We start from the raw sequence: 27,698 nt of genomic DNA on the forward strand, positions 1-27,698 counted from the left end.
TGTCCCAAATCCATCATTCTACACACAATGTACTAAATACTGATCATATAGTGAACAAACAATCACCTTTATCATGTTAGAGTCACTGTTATTAACACGTATTGTTGGAAAGTCACAGAGCTCAGTTAAAGTTCATCAGATACAACTTTTATTTACTACATTTTATTATACACATATACACCTACACACATATGCACACACACACACATTTAATAAATTCCAAAAAGATGATTGTTGGCTGCAATGCTTTTCTGATGGAATGTAGGCTATATTTTATGTGTGTGTGTGTGTGTGTGTGTATATATTAAAAAAATCGAATGATTATTTTAATATTATACTATTTTGTTTTTATAATCCTCTGTAATAATAAACAGAATAAACACCTAATGATTATTTCTTTATCGCTTAATCTAATGATTGTTAAGTAATTTATCAACTATGGTAATTATCATATTTTCATGATTTATATTATATGTAATTAATAATTGACCCAAAATAAATATTAAAACTTGTCTGATTAATATTTCAACATAGCGCATTATCTGACCATAAACTCCAGACCCTCCAGATGATGAAGGTCTTCATCACCAAGAGAAGAACATTTATCTGGATGCACCATGTTCAGCAGGTACTTTGTGACTTCTGGAGAAATCAAGAGATTGTTGATCAAATATCACTGCAAAGTAGCACATTGTTAGTAGAAGAAGAAAAGACTCATGGACACTTTGAGTTTAAAATAAGGAGAATATTTTATTTCAGTTCATTTATAGTATTGCTAATAACACATCTATGTTCATTTAGAGATAAGAGAGGGTTGTAATATAGTGAGACTTGCTCTCTCCGGGGAATCCAAGGAATACATGATGTTCTGTTTGGACACATAAGATGTACGACCTTCAAGAATGAGAGTAAGGTTGTTGAAGTTACATCACTCTGTTCAGAGTATTGTTTCATCAACCTCTAGCATACTGGAGAGAGAACACTACAAACACCACCCTGAGGATAAACTCCTAATCACATTCTCCTAACTCACACCAGCTGTGTGTGATCCTGTACACACTGAACTATCTGGTCAGCAGAGAGAAGGTTTCTCTAGCAGGAGGAGACTCTCCCTCCTACAGAGAACACAGAGACACTGAGGAACCAGACCTGAACCAGAACCTGAACCCAAGGCCAGGATAAAGATGTTCAGTGAATGTGGTGTTGAAGGTGTGGAGGTGGATCAGTGTGTCAGAGGAGACTCTGTAGAAGGACAGAGAGCCAGCAGGACAGTCCACATACACTGCTACTCTACCAGAGGAGGAGGAGGAGGAGGAGGAGGTGATGGATGTTCTTGCCTTATTGTGATAGACATAGTAACCACCATCAGAGCACTCCAGACTCCAGGACTGATCATTCCTTCCAAACAAACAGTCATCACTGTCTCCTCTCCTTCTGATTCCTCTGTAACTCACTGATACATCAACTCCTCCTCTCCACTCGACCTCCCAGTAACAGCGACCAGTCAGACCAGTTCTACACAGCAGCTGCTCCCAGAAGTCAAACCTGTCTGGATGATCAGGATATGACTGATCCTCCTCCACACGTGTCACCTTCCTGTTGTTGTCAGACAGTTTGAGGTTTCTGTTCACTGTGTTTGTGTCGAGTGTGAGTTCACAGGAATCTGATGGAGAGAAGAAGACACAATACAGCTGCAGTTATTAATCTATCATCTGTTTGATGATGACATCAGAGATGTGAATGAGTGATGTCACAGTTTGAAGATGCTTTGTTTTCATGAATCAAATTCAAAGCACACTTACACTTCCTCAGACCTGGTCTGAACCATCGGACTCCAGCAGGCTCCACCCTGAAAGGAGGAGGGGGGTCAGAGCAGCATGAAACATGGACATTACATCGCTCTCACACACAGAGCTTTGTTATTCATGTTCACATGGAGCACTTATTATTCATCAGCTCATACTCTTTTACTTCACTGGAGCTTCTTCTGATTGGCCGATGACGACAGCTCATTATGTTCACTTATTCATGATATATTATTATCAGTATTATATTGACAATCATCCATTTCAGACTCAGTTTCCTCTTCCAGTCAGTCAGTAAATCAAATGTTTAAACCTGCATCAATTGATTTCTTTGTCCACTTGTGGTTCAGTGAAAACAAGCTGTAAACACAACATCTGACATATTATCAGCTTATAAAGTAGTTGTGACGGTTCTGGGTCGTGGTCGCACGTGCGTGAGTCGCACTGCATGGGCGGAGTCAGTTTGTTAATAGAACCTCTACAAGTTCAAACCAACGGATGTACGACCTTTAAACTAGTGAACAAGTAGCTGATTACCTGTGAAATCTCTGACATCAGTTCACCATCTCAGTAAGGATGTGATGTTTTTCTTAAGTCTTGAAAAAATGAAATATGCACTTAGAGGATGTATTGACAATTTTGCTAAGAAATGGCAACCTTTCATTTCATATTTTCAGAATCTATTAGTGTTGCCCACCGAATGAGATATGTCTGGTAATGTGTACTGATTTATCTGGTCCTCTGTCCTTCCCTTATCTGTCTGATTAATTGCAATTTAACCTAACTACTGAACTATAGTTTTACAATACTGTACTACATACATTTTACGTAAACAAATGTGAAGGCTTTGTCTGTGGGTGGGTTTGTGGGTGGGTGTTTTGATTTAAGTAGCTCTTTGTTTTCTGTTTTTGTTTTTTGTTTCTTGCTTTTCTTTCTTGTTATTTTCTCCTTTACTACTGTAAACTGAGTAACACGTGCACAGAAAATGAAAATACTTGCTCTTTGATTATTATGTCATATGGTGCATTCTCATCAATAAAGTATATATTAAAAAAAGAAAAAAGAAAATGCTTTTTAAAGTGCAGGAACTGATCAATTTGCCCCAGAAAATATCTCATCATAAAGAGTGTTTGTTGTTGCTTTGGCTGAACATTTCTTTGAGTACATTGTTCTATAGGATCACTTCTGTATTTAAAGAATGCATTTGCAGCTAATATCTAGACATATTAACCCTGGGGGCAGTCACACTGCAACCGTCTGGTACTTACTATAAAATAAAAACAAATTGTGGTTTGTTTAAAAAAGAAGAAAAAAAAAGAAGAAATCTCTGACATCTAAACCAAAGTCAAGTCTCCGTTCAGTCGCTCATGGACGCAATCAGCCAGTGTAAAACAGACTTAATATCACGGCTTGATGCTTCTATGAAACCATTAATACGGTGGTGATATTAATTATGATCTTTTATACACAGTATATATATATAATATAAGAGGTAAACACCAAATCACTGCAGTACAACAAAGAGTCAGCTGCAACGAAGACGACGTTGAGGACTTAAAAACCTGCATCAGTCACATTGAAAAAGAAAACAGTGAGCTGAAACAGAAGGCGGACTCAATGGAGAATTACAGCAGGTAATGGAGAGAGCTCACTCAGCCCCACACAGATGTATGTGGAAGGTGTCAGCAGCATGTAGGCACCTATGTGCATTTAATGTGGCTCTGTCCAGAAATTCATACATTTTGGGTTGAAATTGGTAACCAAGTATCCTCCATAACACAGTGTCCTATTGAGCTCAATCCTGTACAATGCATCCTAGGCCTAGACGCTGCCTCACCAGTATTAAACAGATATAAGAGAATTCTTAGTCTTCTATCGTTCTGTGCACGGTTATCAATCTTACAGTATTGGCTAGACGGCGCACAACCATCTGTTTCAAGTTGGCTTTATAATGTTCTACAACTACTCCCATTGGAGAGGCTCACACATGTTCTCCAAGGAGACATGAATGGGTTCTTCTCTGTTTGGAACCCTGTTATGGATTTTATTGGAGAGGACTATGCCGAAACCATACGAATAGGTTTTGCAACGTGGGATCCAAGTGAGCTGGTGAAGGGAAAAGTCCACAATATTTAATATTATTTAATTGTTGTGACAGGTATAATATGGATGATGATGATCTACAACTGTGCTGTTTTCTCAGATTTAAAAACAAAACATGGTTTGTTGCTGAGTTTGACTGTCTGTATAGTTAGCCCCAATTAATATTTAATTGTTATTGCAGGGTCAATATGGAGGGTGATGATTTATGTTTGTTTTGGTTTCTTGTGTCTCGATTTTTTGTTTTGTGTCTGAGTCTGATTGTTTGTATAGTTAGCAGGTATGTTATGTTATGTGCTGTTCTTTTTGGGGGTAACATGTGGTGTGTAAACTATATAAACTGAAAATAAAATGATTGAAAGAAAGTAGTTGTGTCTAACATGATATCAACCAGCTGCTTCCACATCCAGCAGTTACACATCAACATGATGATTCATCAGGAGTCTTTGTGTTTGTGTCACCTGATGAATGGAAGTCCAATATTCTCTCTCTTTTAGCTCTGTTTTTGGTCTCCACCACCTCCTGAGGGAAACATCTGTCTCTTTAGCTGCTAAATGCTCCACTATGTTCACCAGCTAGTCTCTAACTGAGTATGTCTGCTGTTTGCTGCTGAGCAGGTAGTGGAACAGAACAGTGGCTTCATCACAGCTTGTTGGATGAAAACAGCTGCTGCTGGAAACACTGAGACTGAACCAAACAGGAAATATGCTGCAGAACCAAAACTAGGAGCTAAAAGAGGCTAAAAAGCTCTGTAGAGCTGCAGAGACGGAGACAATTCTCTGTGGGTTCATCACCACCACACGACTCTTCACCATTTCACAGAGTCAGCTGATCCATTGTCAATATAGAAGTATTGATTGCTGGATGTTTTGGTCCTGACAAGCGACCTCTTGTGTTTCTGTAATAATGACTGTAAGAGCCATTTTGTTGTTTTTGTACAACCTCCCACCACATGGGGGCGTAGTGCCGGTGTGATCCTGGCCACAGGTAATATAATCAGTGGGCACTGTTGCCAACTCAGCAACTTAGTTGCTAGATTCAGCAACTTTTCAGGCTACCCTAGCAACTTTTTTTCAAACAGCACCTAGCAACAAATTTAGCAACTTATGAAAATATATTTGGCACTTTTAGCAACTTTTTTAAAGTGACTCAAATGCTAAAATGCACGCAGGCATTTTCCCTCTAAATGACACAAAAAAGATTTTCTCCGTCACACACAGCCACACCCACAACACACATTCCTGGCTGCAAAAGTGCATTGTGGGTGACGTCAACAGCATGTGCTCAGCTCGTGCACAGGAGGGGGCAGCAGCCGAGTGAGCCGAGCCGAGTCAGCCGACAGCCCGACAGTGACACGCAGCAAATCATTGTTGGCTGACTGCAGCAGCAGCAGTATGTCTCAGTCAAAATTGTACAGCCAGAAGTACAGAAAAGAGTGGGAGTCTGTACCTGAATTTAAAGGGTGGCTAAAGCCAGTAATTGGGGATGATTGTCGGGCATACTGTGCGTACTGCAAATCAGATATGCTTGCAAAAATCTATGACATCAGAAAACATTGTGCTACAGCAAAGCATATAAATAAATCAAAACCGCACAACCCTGCAACGCAATCTACATTACCACAGTTGGTTAAGAAAGTGGATAAATGCAAAAGCGCAGAAGCTACTATGGCAATGGCCATTGCAGAGCGTTGTTCGCTGCTAGCATGTGACCATTTAAGTATGGCTTGCAAAGCTGCCTTTTCAGATTCTGTGGCAGCAACAAACTTCCAAATGCACCGCACTAAGTGCACAGAAATGATTAGGGGAGTACTGGCTCCTTGTTTTCTCAAAAGAGTAACATCAGATGTGGGGGATGAGAAGTTCAGTCTCCTTTTGGATGAGTCCACTGATGTCAGTGTCTCGAAATACTTGGGTGTGGTGATTCGGTATTTCAGTGCTATAAAAAGAACCGTTGTGTCCACATTTCTCAGGCTGGTTGAATTGGAGGGAAGCGATGCCAAATCAATAGCAAAGGCAGTAGTTGAGTTACTTAAGAAGTGTAACCTTAAAAAAGAGAATCTTCACGGTATTGGCACTGATAATGCGTCCGTGATGACTGGGGTGCACAACGGGGTACACAAGATTTTAAAGGAAGAATGTGCATTGCCCAATTTGGTACTCATCCGCTGTGTGTGCCATTCTTTACAATTGGCTGTCAGTGCAGCATCCAAAGAAACCATCCCTAGGAGTGTTGAGTACCTAATCAGGGAAACCTACAACTGGTTTTCGATTTCCCCAAAAAGGCGCGAGGCATACAAAGCAGTGTATGCCACAATTAATTGTGACCAGAAACCCTTGCAGATCACCAAAGTGTGTGCCACACGTTGGCTATCGATTGAGCCTGCGGTAACTCGTATATTGAGCCAGTGGGATGAATTGAAACTCCACTTTGAGTTGACCAAGGCCAGTGAGCATTGCTACATGTACGTGGACAAGACCAACTATGTCTACCTGACATTCTTGAAATCAATCCTGTCCGACGTACAAGTTGCATTGAAGTCATTTGAGGGAGAGCAAACAGATCCTGTCAAGCTTTTGGACAATCTGGTAGACCTCTTAACATCAATTTGCAGCAGATTTGTCCACCCTATGGCAAAAATTGATGTCCTGAAGGATGCCATTGATGGACATCTCAGTCCATCACCATACCTTGGGTACCTTTTCGAGAGCACAGTGTCCCGACTCAGTCTTGCACCAGACGACGAAAAGGTAATTCGTAGACGGTGCATCAACTACATTGTTGCTTTAAGCAAGGAGCTGCAAGGAAGGCTCCCAGACAACCTAGAAGCCTTGCGAAACATGGCCTTGTTCAGTGTTAAGGACACGCTAAACCACAATAAAGGCACCACTGAAATTATTAAAGTAGCTGAGCTACTGGGGTACCATCCCCAAACAATTGACAAAATTGTTTCCCAATGGAGAATCATCCATCTGTTTAGGTGGGACTCAACTGAAAATACAGTTGAGTTTTGGAGTGAAGTGAAAAACTACAGGGACTCTTCCGGGTCAAATCCATTTGAAGAACTGTGCAAAGCTGCACTCGCTGCCCTCTCCTTGCCACACTCAAATGCGGAGGTTGAACGGCTGTTCAGCCAAATGAGTGTGGTCAAGTCAAAGCTGAGAAATAGGATGTTACTGCACACTCTCAACTCCATACTCCTGGTGCGGTATGGACTGAAGCTGGCTGGAGATACCTGTTACCAACACAAGCTACCAAGTGAAGTTCTGGAGCAGTTTGGCACCAAAACAGCATACGGCTTTAAGGCCACACCATCCTCTTCTGCTGGTTCCAGCTCCGTGACAATGCAGTTGGACAGTGAAGATGAAGAGGTTTTCTTTTCCACTTTTTGATTCATCATATTTACAGTATGTATGCAAGGAGTGGACTTTCTGGAACTGGCGGAGACACACAGCTGATGGTGGCAGTGTGCACTGCCGTGTGAACGAGAACAGTGGCAATATCTGGAGGAAACCATTGAGCAGCTAGCCAGCCAAGCAGCACAACAGCCTGGAGACAGCTGGAAAGAGATGGCCAGTGCACACATCATTATTTGAGTTAAGTTGCTTGTTCAAGATATCATATATACCTTGTTATTAGCTTGTACCTATAATTATTGATCAGTTTGGTTGCATGTTAACTAACTACCAGTACACTACTTAAATTGTTCAGAATGTGTAGGTTTACTAGTTAATAAGAAAAGAAAAAAAAGTAATTGTTCAATAATGTGTAATTGTTCAATAATTCAATGTGTTGTGTTTAAAAATATCTGATCATATAAAATGTGTTGTGTTTAAATTACTTCTACAAATAAAAATGTGATAATAAACAAAAAATCTTAATTAACAGATGTCAAATCATATTATTTGTCGAGATGGACAGTCAATTTGAGTAACGTTATTAGGCTCGTTCGAGTTGAACTGCGCCTCGCCTGGAAAGCAGACGGACGTAGAAAGGGGCGTTGACAAAAAACTGCGTTCAAGTCGGACCGTTTTCAGCCGCCTGCTTCTTCTTCTTCTTTCTTTTGCTTTTTTGGCGGTTGGCAAACAGCTTTCAGGTGCATTACCGCCTCCCACTAATCTGGAGTGTGGACTAAGGACTCTAATACGACAACCAAACGAAAATAAATACATATACATATATACACACACATACATATACATATGTGTGTAAATGAATAAAGATATATATATATATATATATATATACACACACACACATATAGAAAAAAAAATAATAATAAAATAGAAAAAATAAATAATAATACATTTCTTTCTCAAATTCTATTCATCAGTGTTGTTGACTCTAAATATTCCAGAAAACGTTTCCAACATTTGTCACTAAAGCTTTCCTCTCCAATCTCTCTTAGACCCTTTTTCAAAACTTCTCTCGCTGACTCGTACCTCTGACAGGACAAATAAAACATGGTCCACGGTTTCTTCTTCTCCACAAAATGTACACTTTCCATTATTATGCTTTCTAATAACATAGAGGGAACTGTTCAGACCAGTATGTCCATTCCTTAGTCTTGTCATAATCGTCTCCTCTTTTCTAGTTCGTCCACTAGATCCTGCTCCCAGCCAATGGTTTATTTTAAACAGACATCTTCCTTTACTCCCTTTATTACATTCGTTCTGACATATCTTTTTAATTTGTTCCTTAATCACCACTTTAGCTTCTGACTTACTTATATTTACATTAACGTTATTTCTCCCACTCTTCAAAGCCCTTTTTGCTGCTTTATCCGCCTTCTCATTGCCATCGACTCCAACATGGACCCACACTAAATCAACCGCTATCCGCATTTGATGGATTCTTAAAAATGATTGTAGTATTTCAAACAGTAAATCCTCTCTGTTTCTGGAGTGGCACAATGTCAAACTCGTTAGCACTGCACATGAGTCTGATGCAATCACCACTCTCTCTGGCCTGACATCCTCTACCCACTGTAAGGCAATAACTATATGGCCATCATCTCACATGTAAACACAGATAAATCATCACTGAGTCTCTTCCCACACTCATAATGGAATTCTGGGATTACTGCTGCTGCTGCTGTTCTACCAGTTTTAGGGTCTTTAGATCCATAAATCTGTATTTAATTGTGTTAACTGATGTATGACTTGAAGATCTTACAGTTTCCCCCACGTTCATGTCTCATCAGTTCAAGGAGGCCAAGATCTATTCCAGGCTGTGGCACTAACCAAAGAGGAACAGCTGGACCACAGCTGGAGAATAACCCCTATAACCTAATTCACTAGCCTTCTTCTTAATAACCCAACCAGAGCTCTGTGTTGGCCTTTTTGTCATGTTCCCAGCATGGCTCAATTGCACTGATTATTGGATAGTTGTTATGTCCTTGTAAACTGACCCAATATGTCATCATTATCTGTATTCTTCTCAAATCCAACGGCATTTCCCCCATTTCTACCTGCAATGCCGGCACAGATGTTGTTTTAAAGACCCCACTACATATTCTTGACGCTTGTATTACATCCAGTTTTCCCAACAAGGTTTTAGACGGCGACCTATAAGCCACACAGCCATAGTCTAGAACTGATCTTGGGCGACTGTGGCTAAGTGGAGTGCAGGGCCGTCCTTCAATCAAAGGATTGGAGGTTCGATCCCCGGCTCCTCTAGGAGCGTGTCGATGTGTCCTTGAGCAAGACACTTAACCCCAAAATTGCTGGTCTTTAAGTTTGGATGTCTTTTCATATATTTAACTATGTTATTATTATAATTGAGGATATAAGATTGGGCATATTTTAGTTCTTGGATGTCATATTTATTTAAACATTTATATAAATAAATATATGTGAAGATAGCGTCATTTCTAAATCATACAACCGTAAATTTAAGAAATAAAAAAACTGAACCAACTGTCCAAACATCACAGCTACATAAACAGGCTACACACGGAGGAAAAGCAACGCTGCAAGTTTCTATCAGTGACAATTGTGCTTTTCTTTTAATACGTTTTGTGATGCTTCACAATCATTAATCGATGGACACATTCCAGCGCTCTGACTGAAAAAATGTTGACATCAAGTAGGATGTAGGCTTTCTCAATAAATATCTTTATTTACAGATGCTAAATAAATAACCTTATATATTATTATTGTTATTGCACAAAATGAGACTAATAGCCAACAATCTAGCGTTAAGTATTACAATTAGACAGAAAATTAGGATTAAAATTTGTTTATACTATATTTATCCTGTTAATTTTGTCTCTTCATTTGACCCATCCCTATATATGGGGAGCAGTGGGCTGTCTTTGACAGGCAACACATGTCACGTCAAAGGCCAAGGCTCGCACAGCCGACCTTGTGGTCACCAGCCAACCCTCTTAACCCAGTGAGCCACGGTCACCCACCTTTTCCACTAAAGAAAATCTAAGAGCCAATCAGGTCTTTGATCCGAAGACAGCAAGAAGTTTCCCATCATGCCCTGGGGTCACGCAGTCAGTGGAGAGCAACTGCAGCGCCTGGCTCTAAAATCTGCGGCCACCCCGCTCTCGTGAGGTTATCGTTGCCCACGTGATCATGACGTCAGCGCAAGTCCCATCATGCCCTGGGGTCATGCAGTCGGTGGAGAGCAATTCTGCAGCGCCTGGCTCTAAAATCTGCGGCCGCCTCGCTCACGTGAGATCATCGTTACGCACGTTTTCATGACGTCAGAGCAAGTCGGACGCAAACCTACCCAGCATGCATTGTGCGCCGATCGCCGGTGATCGATTCTGCGCACGCCTGGCTTAAGTCGAACGAGCCTAATGTGTAGTCTACGTAATTATGCAGTTTTACGTTATTACGTAATGACGTCATCACGTAATGACGTCACAACGTCATTTAGCAACTTTTAGCAACTAATCGACCTGCCTCTAGCAACTTCCCCGGAAAAATAGTTGGCAACAGTGTCAGTGGGTTCATTGGACACAGGTTGTTGCTAATCGGTGGAAGCAAACAGTTGTTGACCGTGAAGATTTAACGTGAAGATTTAACGAATGCAAATGTTATGATTTATTGGTATGAGGAGAAATGGATAACTGAAGAGAAAGTGGTGAACTCTGATTACGTGAGAAATAAAATGGCGATATTCGAAACTGGACTTTGTTATTTATGGCACCCGTCAGAACAAGCATTACAGCAACCGTAGTGACTTTTTTATTGGGAAGCAACGGTCACTACAATGACTGTTGTCTCTCAGAATTAAAGGAGGAAGTAGCCTGAAATCACTACAGCGCCACAAACCCTCTGATGGAGGAGGTCGGGGGGGATGGTTGGATGTACAAAGCTGTTCACATCCCGTCTCCTAGCAGCAGTCAACACTGGTTTCTATTATCTGTAATCTGGGGGTGAAAATATTACAGTTCAAGTCCGTCTGCAGCCACAGAGCACTGCCTGTGTCCCACTATAACTTTGGTCCAGTCCTAAATAAACCTCTTTGGGCTCTGATACACCATGTGCACAATCAGCTGTTGGTTCTTCACTGAGCGTTTGTGGCCGACTGTCGCCTGTAGTTTCAACAAGTCGACTCTTATCAGCCAGGGAACTGGCTTTCAGTGCAAAACAAAACAAAACCAGGTAAAGCTGAACTCCTTTAAAACAGAAAAACATTCCTATTGTGATGATTTATCAAGACGGTTTAAACAGATTGTTTCTGTATGTTTGTCTTTTCACAATCATTTCTGGACTAAAGGGCAACAAATACTGGTGGCAGATGACGAGCATCAAAACATCAATCTATTGTTTGATATAAGCCCACAAACCTGCAGCAGGACGACGTTGACGCATGTCATTACATTACATTACATTACAGTCATTTAGCAGACGCTTTTATCCAAAGCGACTTACAATAAGTGTATTCAACATCGGTTTTCGAGAGAACAACTAGTCACCAGAAGTAATAAGTGCATGTCCCTACCTCAAACAAGCATCTAAGAGCATAAACCAGAGCCAACGTACAGTGCAGAAACAAAGGAATGCAATAAGTGCCACAAGCTAATATAAAAACAATAAGTGCAATAAGCTAGTATGAATACAGTAGATGCTAGGTAAGTGCTAAGCGGAAGGGTAGGCCTCAAGTCAAGGCCTCATGTCAACCCAACGTGTCAGGATACACCACTGTCCTATTTTCTAATGTTGAAACAAGACAACGCTCCAGCAAAACAACAGTTTCTTCACCTTCCCTCCCTGTTTTGGCTCATCTTGGCTACTGTTCCCTGACTACTTCTGTCTGTATTGATGGTCTGATTTGTGGGACACAAACAGTTTGATGAGTCTCTGGTAGTTTGAGGTCAGCTTGGTGTGTCAGGGTCATATTAACCAGGCTGACAGTGTGACAGAAAAAAAGTTTCCAGCTCTGCCTCTATCTGACTGATTGTCTGTGGCTGCAGCAGGTCTCCTCATACCTGAGAGTTTCCAGTCTCCAGTGTGGATCATCCAGTCCAGCAGACAACAGCTTCACTCCTGAGTCTCCTGGATGATTGTAGCTCAGGTCCAGCTCTCTCAGATGGGAGGGGTTGGAGCTCAGAGCTGAGGCCAGAGAAGCACAGCCTTCCTCTGTGATCAGACAGCCTGACAGGCTGCAAACACACAAAACAACATACATGTCTCATAATGTGAGGGAACTGTGGGGTCTGGAAAGTTACTCCAGTACTGAGATACTGTCGGCTACTGTGGGGTTACATTAACATTGTTACTGATTGTTTTCTAGTCACAACCAAACACCCATTAAAGTCTATCAACAATATGACTCTGAACATTACTGATAACTTTCTCATTACTCTCTGAAATTTCAAGTTATAAAAGCAGAGTGAGAAAAAAAACAATATTAGATATGTTGATAGAAATATATTCAAATTAAATATTTGATTGAAATCATGAAAGCAGAGACAATCTTATGAAGGTTACAAGTTTATCCATTAATATAAATAAGGACGTTAATTGAATTCTGACCTGAGAGTTTCCAGTTCACAGTGTGGACTCTCCAGTCCAGCAAAGATCAACTTAACTCCTGAATCCTGCAGGTCGTTGTTACTCAGGTCCAGCTCTCTCAGACTAGAGGACTGGGAGCTGAGTACTGACGACAGAGCTTCACAGCTTCTCTCTGAGAGGTTACAGTCACTCAGTCTGAAGAGACAATGATGAAGAAAAAATAAGCAGTAAGTAGAAAATATAAAGTATTTAAGTTATGATATATGAATCTAACTCTCTCTGTACTTACAGAGCTTTGTTGGAGGCTTTGACCACTGGCAGCAGCCTCAGAAGAGCCTCCTCTGAAGCAGAGTATTTCTTCAGGTCAAACACATCCAGATCTTTTTCTGATGACAGTAAGATGAAGACCAGAGCTGACCACTGAGCAGGAGACAGTTCATCTGTGGAGAGACGTCCTGAACTCAGGGACTGTTGCATCTCCTCCACCAGAGAACCATCATTCAGTTCATTCAGACAGTGGAACAGATTGATGCTTTTCTCTGGAGACACATTCTCACTGATCTTCTTCTTGATGTACTGGACTGTTTTCTGATTGGTCTGTGAGCTACTTCCTGTCTGTGTCAGCAGACCTTGTAGGAGAGTCTGATTGGACTCCAGTGAAATACCCAGGAGGAAGCGGAGGAACAAGTCCAGGTGTCCATTTGTACTCTGTAAGGCCTTGTCAACAGCACTCTGGTAGAGACGTGTTGATTTGCCACTGAACACTTCAGACCACCAGGAGGTTGTTTGTTCTTCTGACAGCAGATTGACACCAGAGTTGAAGAAGGTCAGATGGACATGAAGAGCAGCCAGAAACTCCTGAACACTCAGATGGACGAAGCAGAACACCTTGTCCTGGTACAGTCCTCTCTCCTCTCTAAAGATCTGTGTGAACACTCCTGAGTACACTGAGGCTGCTCTGATATCGATGCCACACTCTGTCAGGTCAGATTCATAGAAGATCAGGTTGCCTTTCTGCAGCTGATCGTAAGCCAGTTTTCCCAGAGACTCAGTCATCTTCCTGCTCTCTGGACTCCAGTGTGGATCTGTCTCAGCTCCTCCATCATACTTGACCTTCTTCAGTTTGGACTGAACCACCAGGAAGTGGATGTACATCTCAGTCAGGGTCTTGGGCAGCTCTCCTCCCTCTCTGGTCTTCAACACATCCTCCAGAACTGTAGCAGTGATCCAGCAGAAGACTGGGATGTGGCACATGATTTGGAGGCTTCGTGAGGTCTTGATGTGGGAGATGATCCTGCTGGCCTGCTCCTCATCTCTGAATCTCTTCCTGAAGTACTCCTCCTTCTGTGGGTCAGTGAACCCTCTGACCTCTGTCACCATGTCAACACACTCAGGAGGGATCTGATTGGCTGCTGCAGGTCGTGTGGTTATCCAGAGGCGAGCAGAGGGAAGCAGTTTCCCCCTGAAGAGGTTTGTCAGCAGCACATCCACTGAGGTGGACTCTGTAACATCAGTCAGGATCTCATTGTTGTGGAAGTCCAGAGGAAGTCGACACTCATCCAGACCGTCAAAGATGAACAGAACCAGGAACTCTTCAAACCTGCAGATTCCTGCTTCTTTGGTTGCACTGAAGAAGTGATGAACAAGTTCCACCAAGCTGTACTGTTTCTCTTTCAGCACATTCAGCTCTCTGAAAGTGAATGGAAATGTGAACTGTATGTCCTGGTGGTCTTTGTCTTCAGCCCAGTCCAGAGTGAACTTCTGTGTTAAGACTGTTTTCCCAATGCCAGCCACTCCCTTTGTCATCACTGTTCTGATTGGTTCCTCTCTTCCAGGTGAGGCTTTAAAGATGTCTTCTTGTTTGATGGTTGTTTCTGGTCTGTATGGTTTCCTGGATGCTGTTTCAATCTGTCTGACCTCATGTTCATAATTGACCTCTGCAGTCCCTCCCTCTGTGATGTAGAGCTCTGTGTAGATCTGATTCAGAAGGGTTGGGTTTCCTGCTTTAGCGATCCCCTCAAACACACACTGGAACTTCTTCTTCAGGTTAGATTTGAGTTCACGCTGACAAACTGGAGCAAGAAGTCCTGAATGAACACACAACAAAGAAGATCAATGAGTCAAAGAATATATTTCAACATGTCATTTTCTCAAAGAATGAGTCTATGAATATATTTTGGTCCATATCTTGAGACATTTGTAAACGTCCCATTCATCCAGCATGTTACATCTTTAGAGAAATCCTCTTACTGCTCTGCAGACAGTCAGCCAGCTCCTCCTGCTTCATTCTCCTCAGGAAGTGCAGTGTGATCTTCACAAATGCCTCTCTGCTGCTCCTCCTCTGCTCTTCATCCTCACCGTCCAGCACCTCCTCATCCTCCCTCTGACTCTCTAAGCATACTGGGTAATCTGAACTCACAACCTTCTGGATCTTCTTCAGCTCGTTCTTCACAAAAGTGACTATGTTGTCCTCCAGCAGCTGGAACAGAATATTCTATGAATGACACAAACTAAAACCATGGAACCAAACATCAGATCCATGTTGGACAGACTGACAATCCACTGGTCTACAACGTGCAGCATGGAGATGATTGTGAACAGAATAGATGTAAAAGTAGTTGTACATGTACAGACCATAAATATGGAGTCCAGATGTGTTTGATGCTGCTGGGCAGACTGAGCTCTTGGAACCTCTGAGCTCTCCTGGTCCTCTCTGTGGAGGAATCATGAACAATCATCTCACATTATGTTTGTACCATTAACACAAATACAACAGTTAGTTAAAGATGGTGTGTTCTGTCATGATTAATCATAATGGAAACCAGATGCAAAACAGATTGTTATCTCTGCTTTTACTGCTTTTATTGGACAGTAAAAGGTATTTTATAGTATAGGTATAGTCAAAAATGATGTCCGATGTTGAATACACTTATTGTAAGTCGCTTTGGATAAAAGCGTCTGCTAAATGATTGTAATGTAATGTATATCGCATGGCAAATTCATACCGATGTACTTTCTAATACCTTCCACCACGAGATACTACAACTAGAAACAACTATAATCACATATGATGTGATACTTTTTCACATTTGGTGTAGTTTCTATTCTACCATTGTGTTGTTAGTCAGATGTAACAAGACTTAATACTGTTGATCTGCCACATCACTTGAAACAAAGGGTCTGTATTTGGCAGTGGCGGGCCATGCATTTTATACCTAGGCCTTCACTGCTGTCCTGCGGCTGAAATAGCACCTTATAACCACATGATGGCGCCACAGCTATTATTCGTTTCTAAGGCTGTAACTATGTACGTATTCATATTAAACGGTACGGTACGAGGCTTACAATACATTTAAATAATACTAGAGCATTTGGAAAATGCAGAAGCTTAAATCCATGAAAATATGTTTTCTACGCTCATGTAGGACAGTGGATCTCAGCTGGTCTGGCTGTGGGACCCATCATCAAACCTTAACGACAAGCCGCGGCTCAAAGAGAACGTCTTATGATTTTACTTTCACAACTAAAACATTGAACGTACTGCTCTGCAATGTCTTTCCTCGTCTCAGCCCCCGTGTGTCACGGTGTGTGGTACATCTCACTCGAGTCAGGAAACAGGTCAGAATGCCCATATTTGATTGGCTGAGCTGCATCACGTGATGTGATCCACAACGCCGACTAAGCCTCTGCTGTTAAGTTTCGTTTCACGATAGTCACGTGCTCGCCCACTGACCAATCACAGCACGTGCTGTACCTCACTGCAGAGCTGCAAATGGACACTGAGATGCAGGTAATGCTGACATACTTGTAGGCCAGCTAGAAGGCTCTGACACGTCAAAGAATACGCCCAACATGTCAAACTAAAGATCTGATTGGTTGAACACTATGACAATCAACAATATCGTCCCCATTCACTTAAACTGCACATGGATGCACTTGTGAGTCTGCAGGCCTCGGGCCTCTGTTCTTACCTAGAGACACAGAGGTGACATCTGATTGGATAAAAGCTCTACTTAAAACAAGCTGCACTGGAAGCAGAGCAACTGAGGAAGACAGTAGCTGTGCAATGAGAAAATAAGATAATGGGAAAAATATTTTTATGAATTATAATACATGTAATTTTTTTTTAAGAAAAAAATATTAAATTATAAAATAGATATAGCTTTGTGATTCTGTTTAGGCCAGCAGAGAAGGCCTTGCAGGCCCTGACGGCCCACCACTGGTATTTGGTTTGGCCACAGCACCATTGGGGAGACTTCCTCCTCCTCGTCTTTCTAGTCTCCAGACCTCTGCAACTAGATTTAGGATTATGTCCAGAATGCTACTTCCTGCCTGATGTAAAATTTACAACAAGTAGTTAAAGATATTGCGTCATGAAATGATCATAATGAGAAATGAGATCATAATGACAGATCAAAGACTATAAATGATAGACGACCAAATTGGTATCTGTGTAACAGCTAGTCATCTGTTTCATCTGTTTTAAGAACTTACTCTGGGTCATAAGAACGGCGTCCATCTTTGAAGTTAATCGGAGAACCTTTAGACCGATCACTCTTCATGGACACACAGCTGGGTACAGGATACTTTTCTCTCTGCTGCTGTGAACTGATAGAAACACTGACATTTTATCATCATCATTCAATCATGAAGAATCAGCTCACATTGTGTTTGTCCACACAGAGACAAACACAAGGTAAAGGTCCATGAAGTGATATCTGGATGTGGATCAGATGAGTCCCTGTAGTGGTTAAGGTTTACTAGTCCTGCTGATCCCACTGAGAATCAACAGCTCAGTCTTTCAGTTCACTGTTTTCTTCACCAGTCAGTTTGGTTTAGTCCCAACAGCTCTCACCAAGCCCTCCATGTAGCTCTCCCTCCCTCACTGTACACTGCTGAAGTGCACTGGAGCAAGGCACCCAGAACCTCCAGCTGCTCCAGTCTCAGTGTCAGAGTTTGTACTGGGCAGCTCCCAGTGTGAAAGAATGACACTAAACCAGTATATTGCTGCTGCTAATGGCAGACGCCCCTCGATTACAAATCTCCCTGTAGAGTCCAAGCGCCAAAGACTCTGTCAAAACTTTATCATCACATATCATCGGTTAATAAAAAACAATTATCTTTTCTTCATCTAACTTGTCTCTCCTGATTGAACTGCCACAAGTCTGCATACCTTGATAACTTGTTGTCAGGCCTCTGAATGTAGTCCCCAAACCCCTGCAGCTAGTCCCCAGACCTCTGAACCTGGTAATTACTCTCCTGAAACTACTCCTCATACCTTGTAATGGGAAAATATGTCATAGTCTCATGTGAAGGTTTAAAGAATGTAAGTCCTAAAAGTGCAGACACCAAACTGTAGTTTCAGTAGATGACTTTAATTAGTTTAGTATCCAGGTGTCTTGTTATCTGTTATCATTGTGCACTGTTTCTTTCTTCTTCGTAAGACAGAGACACAGAGATGCTTTGATTAACAGAGATCCTCTGTTTGAAATACTTTTAACTTCCTTTGTGACGCGTTATCTGAAGTTGTAAAGGCGTAAACCTTTGCATGCATATATGATGTGTGAGGGTAAAGAATGTCTATTCTGTCTCTGCAATGGTCATTTTAACAATGTCACAGTGGCTTCAAAGGAAGCATCTGCTGTGAGTTTAAACTGTTTATTGTAAGGCAAACTGTGAACAAAGGGATTTGCAAACACGAGATAAAGCATCTTCCTGACTGTCTTAAATGAAGTATACTAAGGCTCGAAGGATGACCTGCCTTTTATTGTGTTCTTTGTGTATTCTTGTTAGCTAAGCAGATAACAGGAAGCTGGCTGAGCATAAATGTCAATGCATTGTGACTGTTAGATAGATCACTCTTACAGATCACTGCAATGTGTCTGTGAGACTGTTCTCTTTGCTTGCAAGCAAATGAATTGACTTTACAAACTTTGATCGTTCATCAAAACTCTGTTTACTTTATATTGATAGAAAACCTTCACTTTCTTCTCCCGACTAGTCATAAGAAATATTCCATAACAACCTCGAAACCAAAACTCTGGAGCTATTTCCCAGACAACTTCAGCTAGTCCCCAGAGCACTGAAGCTTTTCTAAAGACATTTGCAGCTAGTCCCATTCCTCTGTCTCCAGAAATCTGCAGCTATCTGAAAATATGACCTCTCCTGGTCGACTCTGTGGAGGAATTAGCTCACATTGTGTTTGCACCAGAAACTGTTTACAGTTAATGACTTACACACAAACACATACAGACCGGTTAGTTAAATATATTGAGTTATGTCATGATTGATCATCATGAAAACAACACTGTAAACAATGCAAGACCAATTCTGTGTTTCAGAACTGAGAATCAGAACAGTTCATCATTGGTTTCATTGGTTTTAAGAACTTACTCTGGGTCATAAGAATGGCGTCCATCTTTGAAGTCAATCAGACGACCTGTAGACCGATCACTCTTCATGGACACACAGCTGGGTACAGGAAACTTTTCTCTCTGCTGCTGTGAACTGATAGAAACACTGAGATTTACTGAATATACACAACTTCTCTTTCTGCTTTCACTGTTTTTATTGGACAGTGAAAGTTATGTTGTTGCCATTGAAACATGTCTTTAATGATGAAGAAGACACAGCTTCTTTATGGTGACTTGTTGTCATTACAATGAGACACAATAACTAAAACTATTCGAGTCACATCTTGTAGCAGTTTGACTTGGAGCCGGGGAGCCTGACTGGTAGATATGTGTGACGCACGAACGTGCTTAAAGGCGCTGATCTCCACAATCTGATGTGATACATGGAGTTTTGTAATTTTATACCAATGCCAGGCTAAGACTTAATACTGTCGACCTGCCACCCCACTTGAGCCCCGCACTATGTTCCCTGATTGCAATTGCGATTAGCAATCTGGGGCTTTTGCTTTAATGAGGGTATTTCTGGAGTCATCTGCAAAGCAACAGCCTAGTTACCAACAAAGGCTGCGACATATAAGTACAAACATCCAACAGGCAACTCTTTTAAACCACTGACTCTTCATCGAACTGCACTCTACCACCAGAACCCCTGCAGGTAGTGCCAAACATATGAAGCTCTAGCGTAAGTTCAGTCAGGAAGACTATACTCTTGTATGCAGTGACGTGCGGTGAGGTTCGTGGCTGGTGAGGCACTGACTCGATCTTTCAGAGTCAGATTTACAAATATATGAACCCAAAATAGAGTATCTTAAATCACCATTCAATTGGCAGCTTGCACATTGACTACTGGTTGCTTTTCATATCAGCATTATTTACACACACATAGGTACGGAACATATTTGAATGCACCAGGAGCGTGTGTGCCGCGATCTGCGACCTGCCCCACCAACCTGTTTCAGAAGCGGAGCAAAAATCGCGAGATCCCGCGATAATCTGTGTAACAACCACGGATTTATAAAGAGAACAACAAACACAGACAAGCTTACTTTACCTGTCCGACGTTGGATTGCTGTTGATTTGGTCACATTTCCCTGTTTTTTGAGAATTGTTTAAGTTTAGATATTTAATCTTAAATGTTTGCGGTCAAAGCAAAATATAAAACGAAGAAGAGAAGTGTAGAAGAAGAGTAACGGAACTACGAGCATAACCCGACCCGTGGGCTCTCTTACGCCCCCTTCATTGAGGCAGAGGTACTGTGTGCCTCCCCTCTGTGCTTTTTCACTGCGGTTTCTGTCAAATCAGCAAGACTGAATATTGTGGAGAATTTCAGTATTAAACGCATTATTAGTAGGATTTAATAACACCCCTAGTGGTGAGTAGAAGTGTTACAATAATAAATATGTTAGTCACAATATGTTTCCATATGGAATGTATTATAGGTTTACAATAGTCTTACTTATAGAGGATATTATATGTTACAGTATATTAACTCATTGAATGTATTAAATCATAGAAGTATAGTCACTGTAGGTATTAAAACACTAAGAATAGTCTTGAGGGTCAGATAGGGATTCTGAGTGAGGTGTCAGACATGCAGCAGCAAATGGAGGCGACCTCATCGATGGAGGATGGGGCCAGTGGGACGGTCAAATGCCAAGCTGACCAGCAGGACAGAGAGGAGGAGTTCAAGATGTTTTGCTAAGGGATCGATAATGGGAGGGGGCAGAATTCAAATGAAGCCAATCACTAATCGCCACGGAGGGTCATTCACACGTTTTATGACAGTGTCGGACACTTTCCGACTCTCAGGGGATACAAAAGACGATGTTTTAGGGAGTTTACCTCAGATCACTGCAGCTCTCATTTTCAGCTAACTGGCCGCGCCGGACTGTGAGGAGATGCGTGTATGTGGTCTCTGCTCTCGAGAACATTACTATTGATAGTTAATTCAGTTTGTAAGTGAACTTTGTGTAGTACATTAAATATTGTTTTAATTTTGGACCGGGTCCAGCTCATTCTTCTGATGCGCGTGCGCAGTAAGAAGCTCGCAGCAGAAGAGTACCTGCGGCCTGCAGGCTTCTTCATCCTTTTGTTCTTAAAAACCTAACAATATGTTCTACACATACGTGAAATACATGAGCTATTCTATGGAAAGAAATTACATATAATACAAGTGTCAACCAGGGACGTGCGGTCAGGGGAGGCACCTGTCATCATGAAAAGTAAAAAACAAATAATGATAAAATAAAATAACAATTAATATTTATTTGCTGATCTGTGCTATAAATGTAATTTCTGTATGATTCCCATCATTTCAAGCATTTTTGTAATCAAAATCGCTGAATTTGAATTTGTTTCCTCGACTTGGTATTCACTCGAAAGCTCCTGGAGCCGTTCTGCTTTGATCCATCTTCCGTCATGAAAACCCCCCAAAAACCAACAGAAGGTGCGGCTTCACTGTACGGACCATATTCATGTGGGTAAGTGGGTTGATCATCTTAGAAAAGGTGATCCAGTTCCAGTTAGTGAGAACGTTGAGCCAGAGACGTAGTTCAAGTGAGAAATATTCCAAGAGTGATGTGCCAGAAGGCGAGTCCGATCTTGGCACTTCGTCCAAGTTACCCTGCTAAGGCTGGCTGATGCGATTGCTGGGAGTGGAAAACTGGGGGCGCTGGCATCCTGATGCCAGATTCCCATCCCACTCGCTGATACAGTGGAGCAGTCGCTCAAAACATAGGAAGAGGGACAACCAATGAGTGAGCGGGAATCATTGTCTTGAACAAAGACAACATTGAGTGTAGTGGAGACGGCCTGGTCGCTACGATGGCTGAACGATACTGAATGAACGGTTCTCTCAAACCGATAACTTCTGTTATCTGCCCAGGAATAACCACAAATTGATGCAGTCATCACACATTTCTGTAACATTGTGAGCCTTTTTTGAAACATGTCTTGCTTATGTTTATTCAACATGGGATACTTGTTGTATTTCGTGCAGATTTTTTGAACCGGTGTGTTGTTAGTCAGATGTCTTAAGACTTAAGACTGTTGAACTGTCACATCACTCATGTATGTGGTTTGGTCCACTCCTGTCTGATAAACAAACATCCATGTTCTCCTACACAGCTTCTTTAAACTGGCTCCCAGCCTCAGCTCACATCAGCTCCAGACTCTGGTGCTGGTCTATGGGGAAGTGAAGGGAACTGGTCCTTCCTACTTACTAGCCATGGTCCAACCCTACACTCCTCCTCTACCTCTGGACGTTTGGCCGCCCTGTCCCTCAGAGGACCCTGTGGTCTCTCATCTCGATCATCACTCTTTTCTGTTTTGGTCCAACAGTGGTGGAATGAACTACTGAAGTCAGGACACCAGAGTCACTGAACATCTTCCACCACGATCTGAGAGCCATCTGTCACACAACACCTTCACACACCTGACACACATCTCATTTCTTTAAAATATAAAAATGTAGCTTTCTAACACAGTTTCAGTTGTTTATTTGAGAAGAATGTACCTTCATTTTTTCATGACATCTACCTGAAGTTCTTGTTCAGTTTGACTGCTCTGATTGTAAATCACTGTGGACTGTAATAAACTCTGTCCCTCATTGATTGTCTAAACTCAAACACACTGTCGTGGTTGTAGTTTGGAGACATATTAGGTAATAAATCACTTCCTGTTTTATCCAGGAAGTGACTGATCACTGATGTAGTTCTAGTTTTTCTACTTCTCGTTATTTTTCAGAACAAATAGCAGTATCATGACCTGCTCACATTTCTTTGCAGAGTATATCAGCAGCAGTAGAAGACCAGTTATACAGCTATTAGGTACATTTTACATTTAATTTGTACTTACTCTGCAGCAGAGACTTTTCGTCCTTTAAAATCGATGCCATGTTTGTGTGACTGGTTGGTCTCAGGGGACACACAGCTGGGTTCAGGTTCAGGTCCAGGGGACTCTGGTCTCTGATGGATCCTGGCACATAGAGGAAGACCAGCAGGGAAGGTAATTCAGTTTTTAGTCTTCATTCTCAGCAGCTGTTGGAAAAACTAGCAGCTATCAATAAGAAAAGGATCAATACAGCAACGTTTTATTTGAAATCCTGAAGAATGTGTGTGAGTGCTGGGAATCTGAAGATTATGAATAAAGAAGCTGTAATTATGTGACACGTAGCATCTTCTAGCACGGCTGGGATTTGAGCTGATGATGTTTAATCAACAGGGTTCACACTGCACCAAGAAGCTAATGCCAGACACAGAGATGCACATCTACAACAAACTATTATATTATTGTAGATTAACAGTTGAACGTACAAATGATTATCCATGATAATTTCTCAGAGCTCAAGATAACGTCTTGAAACAGTTCAAAACCTAAAAATATTCAGTTTACAGTGATTCAAACAAGAAAAAAAGGCTAATTGGAGAAAGATCAACTCATAACATTGGAAGAGATGTTCATCTGTAAAACAATGTTAAAAAAGTAATTTCTCTAAATGAATCCCAGCTGAACGTGAAGTCTGTTGACTGAGTGTAAACCTCACTGACCACCAGGGGGAGCTCAGCAGCTGATGTAGAAACATAAACCTCCACCCTCTGGACCTGAACACTGAGCCCTCCCAGACTCCTGTCACTCTGTGATGTGTTCAAGTGCTCTCTGTTAATAACACCGTCACACTGCTGGGTCCACAGGGTTAACACAAGGACTTCAATCGTTGCCATGGATACAGCAGGACATGTGTCATGTTGAACCTGAGATCATCTCACAGTTTGTCTAAAGAGCTCCAGTCAGCATTTGAATCAACAACTTTATCTAAAATGTTCAGTCTGCTGCTTCAGACAGTAAAACAGACCCATGATGTAATTTACAGTAACTAAAGATAGAATACAAATATATAAACTCTTCACACAGCTCATATTATTGTGACATGAAACCCTCAGCTGATCCTCTTCACACTCACAGATGCTCCTATTTGTTTCTGTTGGATTCAATGTGAAAGAAAACTCACTGACTGCAGATAACATAGAAATCTAAATGATAAACCTCAATGTATCAATACAGCAACATCAATAACTTATAATAACTAATAATTATTAGTTATTGGTAGTAAAATCAGTGAGGTATCAAAGTCTGAATTTAAGTCCAGTATCAGAATTTAATCTAACGACTGTAACTGTTTTATGGATTTATGGGATTATTATGAGTCAATGTTCAAGTGAAAGAGCAGAGAAACAGACCTCTGCAACTAGTCCACAGATCTCTGCAACTAGTCCCTTAGAGTGATCATTGAGGATTTAAGGACAACAAAATCAGCTAGAACCAGTACACACTAACCCACAGTGGCTCATGATTGTGGCTCTGAACAGGTTGGAAGAGTACTGATCCTCAATGTGTGTTGGAGCTCTTTCCATGATATGGGAGCACTGACTGGAAAGGCTGACTTCCCAAGAGCAGAAGTTGTTCATGGGACCTTAAGCACTGGAGCATGTTACATTAGATCCAAAGTTCTGATCCAGATTCATCGTGATGTAAGCTGGTAGTTTACCAATTTGGGTTTTATAGACAAACTAATACTATTTTGTATTACTTCTCTCTGTAGGGACGTCCCACCAACTTTTCGTACAGGAAGCAGGGATGAGTGCTATAAACACAACCAGTAAAAAAATTAAGTGCAGAAAAATAAACCTCATCCAAGGGTTTAAGAGAAGAGGCAGAGGCAATCCCCCAGTCCCTCAATACCTCCACTCGTTCCCCATACAGCAAAGAATCCAGTTCAAGGCTCTCCTCATCACATACAAAGCCCTTCATAACCCTGAACCTCTTCATACCTTTAGACCTCCTGCATCGAAACGCTCCACCCGCCACCTCAGATCCACCGACGCCAACCTCCTTGCCCCCCCCCCTACTCTGTCCAAGCATCAGACCTGGGGGGACAGGGTCTTCTCCATAGCTGCCCCCTCCCTCTGGAACTCTCTCCCCAAACACCTCAGACATTGTCCATCACTTAAAACTCACCTATTTAAATCTGCTGTTAACCCGTGAAGCTAGTTATATATGTTTTTGTTTTTGTTCCTTACTGTTATGTCATCTCTTTTGTTCATACTGTAATTGCTTTTATTCTTTCTGTTTTTACCATATAAAGGTCCTTTGAGTATGAGAATTTGTCATCTATCCGAACACTGAAGTAGTGCTTTCAATATGAGTTTTAGATCACTGAGTGCAACTTGGAGAGCGTTAAAGCAATTTTGCAGGTTTAGTGTGGGCAATACAACACAATATTGTATAATCTGCATACAGATGTTCATGGCAGTTAGTTAAAGACTAGTCACTAGACCTCTGAAAGTAGTCCCTAGACTGCTGCAACTTGTCCCTATCTGCAAAAAGTCAGTAGACATTTGCTATCAATCCCCAGATTGTTGCAACTAGTCCCCAGATCTCTGCTGCTATCCATTAATTAATTTATTCATATATATCAGAGTTGTCAATGAGGATTTAAGGATTAAAAAACAAAGAAAAAAAAACAAAATCAGCTAAAACCAGTACACACTGACGGACTGTGGCCCATGATCATGGCCCTGAACTGTCCATAGTCCATGTTTGAAGGTTACTTACCAATAATCCTTTTACCATAAAACATAGGGAAATTATTTGTTGTAATGTATTGACAAGATTGTTGAAAGGATATGTGAATGTGAGTTTCCCATCTCCAAATACGGAGGTATTTATATTCTGTAACTCTCATACATTTGAATCCTTGTATAGTGGAAATATGAACTTTATTTACTCCTAGTATCTCTAGCTCTGTAGAACAACATCAACAATGTCCTCTAGAACTAGTCCCTAGTCCTCTTCAACTAGTCTATAGACCTCTCTGCATACATTGGTTCTCACTTCATAGACTGATAAGTTCAACATAATAATACATTGTCATTGAGCTTATGAAGTTATTAATTAACAGAGTAGAACTGGTCATTTGATCTATGAGAGCACTTTGACCAACAGAGGCCTCAATAAACATGAAATATGAGCTTCATAAAATACCTGAAGGATCAAAGTCCAGACTTTAGTCCAGTATCAGAACTCAATCTAACGACTGTATCTGTTTTATAGATTTATAGGTTTATTATGAGTCAATGTTCAAGTGAAAGAGCAGAGAAACAGTCAACATCAAGTTAGTAAGAATGAATATGTTGAAGGTAAAACAGGATCAAATGTAATGAGAAGTGTTGAGTGTGATACCTTTTCATGTTGCTGATAAGCTGCAGCCACCTGATGAAGACAGACAGACGGGTTCATCATTAGTCTTCAGTCTCATTTGATTTGTGTCTCATCAGGAAATGGGATCTGTTTCTGCATGTAGACTTTAAAGCAGAGGTAGCCAACACGGTGCCCGCGGGCACCCTGTCGCCCGCAGGGACCACGTGAGTCGCCCGCGAGACATGTTCTAAAAATAGCACCATTGGAGCTCCGTCTAAAATTGTAGTTGCTGTTCTTTTTTAATCAAAAACGCTTGCATTAGTGTAGATTTTAAAATGACAATATTTCTTGTCATAAGAGAGTTGGGTACCCGGAGGCGCACGGCGGACAGCCAGGACGAGGCCACCGCACCGCACTAGGTTTTCAGGTTCCGAATCGCGGGCGCTTCCCGTTGGCGCCAGACGCGCGCCGCGAGTGCACCCTGTCGTCAGGTCTGTAAATCCTCGGAACAGGCCGCGGGGCAACAACTCAGGGGTGGCGGGGGTAGAGGCGAGGCAACGCAATCCGACCGAAAAGTCCCAGACTAGAGGTTTGAACGCGGGCTACACATACATATTTAAACATGCAACTTTTATTTCTGTTAATCTGTTTCAACATTTGAAAGTCAGAGGTATCACATCTCTGATATTTTTGAATCATCACATGATTAAAGCCGGTTACTTTTGCACACAGCGCCTGCTGGTGAATGATGCAGTGGTAATGTAGACATTTTGGGAAGACTGGGTCACCTTTGCATTGCGCAATGAAGCCGCATGCCGGCCCGTCATCGCGGGAGCCCCGTCTGTTGTCACCGACACCAGCTTTTCCAACGGTACCTTTTTCTCCACGAAGAAACCAGTAAAAAGTCTCGTCTATAGCCGAGCGGGGGATCCAACCCTCCGAGGCGCGCGAGCGTCTTCGGGCGCCCGCGTTCAAACCTCTAGTCTGGGCCTTTTCGGTCGGATTGCGTTGCCTCGCCTCTACCCCCGCCACCCCTGAGTTATTGCCCCGCGGCCTGTTCCGAGGATTTCCAGACCTGACGACAGGGTGCACTCGCGGCGCGCGTCTGGCGCCAACTGGAAGCGCCCGCGATTCGGAACCTGAAAACCTAGTGCGGTGCGGTGGCCTCGTCCTGGCTGTCCGCCGTGCGCCTCCGGGTACCCAACTCT

At 41.9% G+C, this 27,698-nt stretch overlaps 3 protein-coding genes across 3 annotated transcripts in view; 1 reads left to right on the forward strand and 2 right to left on the reverse strand.

Annotated features, from left to right (window-relative positions):
* The window catches only part of aifm2 (AIF family member 2), a 66,812-nt gene that overhangs the window by 8,859 nt on the left and 30,255 nt on the right, over nt 1-27,698 (forward strand). The window lies entirely within an intron of this gene.
* On the reverse strand, nt 725-10,598 carry LOC142933164 (stonustoxin subunit beta-like). The gene is made up of 2 exons (XM_076077299.1): nt 10,589-10,598; nt 725-1,663 (listed from the first exon to the last, which is right to left on the reverse strand). Exons 1-2 carry the CDS (start codon nt 10,596-10,598, stop codon nt 1,116-1,118), a joined length of 558 nt encoding a protein of 185 aa, XP_075933414.1. The 3' UTR covers nt 725-1,115.
* LOC142933165 (protein NLRC3-like) lies at nt 13,166-17,502 on the reverse strand. The gene is made up of 4 exons (XM_076077300.1): nt 17,375-17,502; nt 15,515-15,593; nt 15,131-15,359; nt 13,166-14,967 (listed from the first exon to the last, which is right to left on the reverse strand). Exons 1-4 carry the CDS (start codon nt 17,440-17,442, stop codon nt 13,166-13,168), a joined length of 2,178 nt encoding a protein of 725 aa, XP_075933415.1. The 5' UTR covers nt 17,443-17,502.

Source organism: Anarhichas minor, unplaced genomic scaffold (genome assembly GCF_050575085.1).
Source record: "Anarhichas minor isolate MPS153535 unplaced genomic scaffold, ASM5057508v1 ptg000058l, whole genome shotgun sequence".
NCBI classification, from domain to species: Eukaryota; Metazoa; Chordata; class Actinopteri; order Perciformes; family Anarhichadidae; genus Anarhichas; species Anarhichas minor.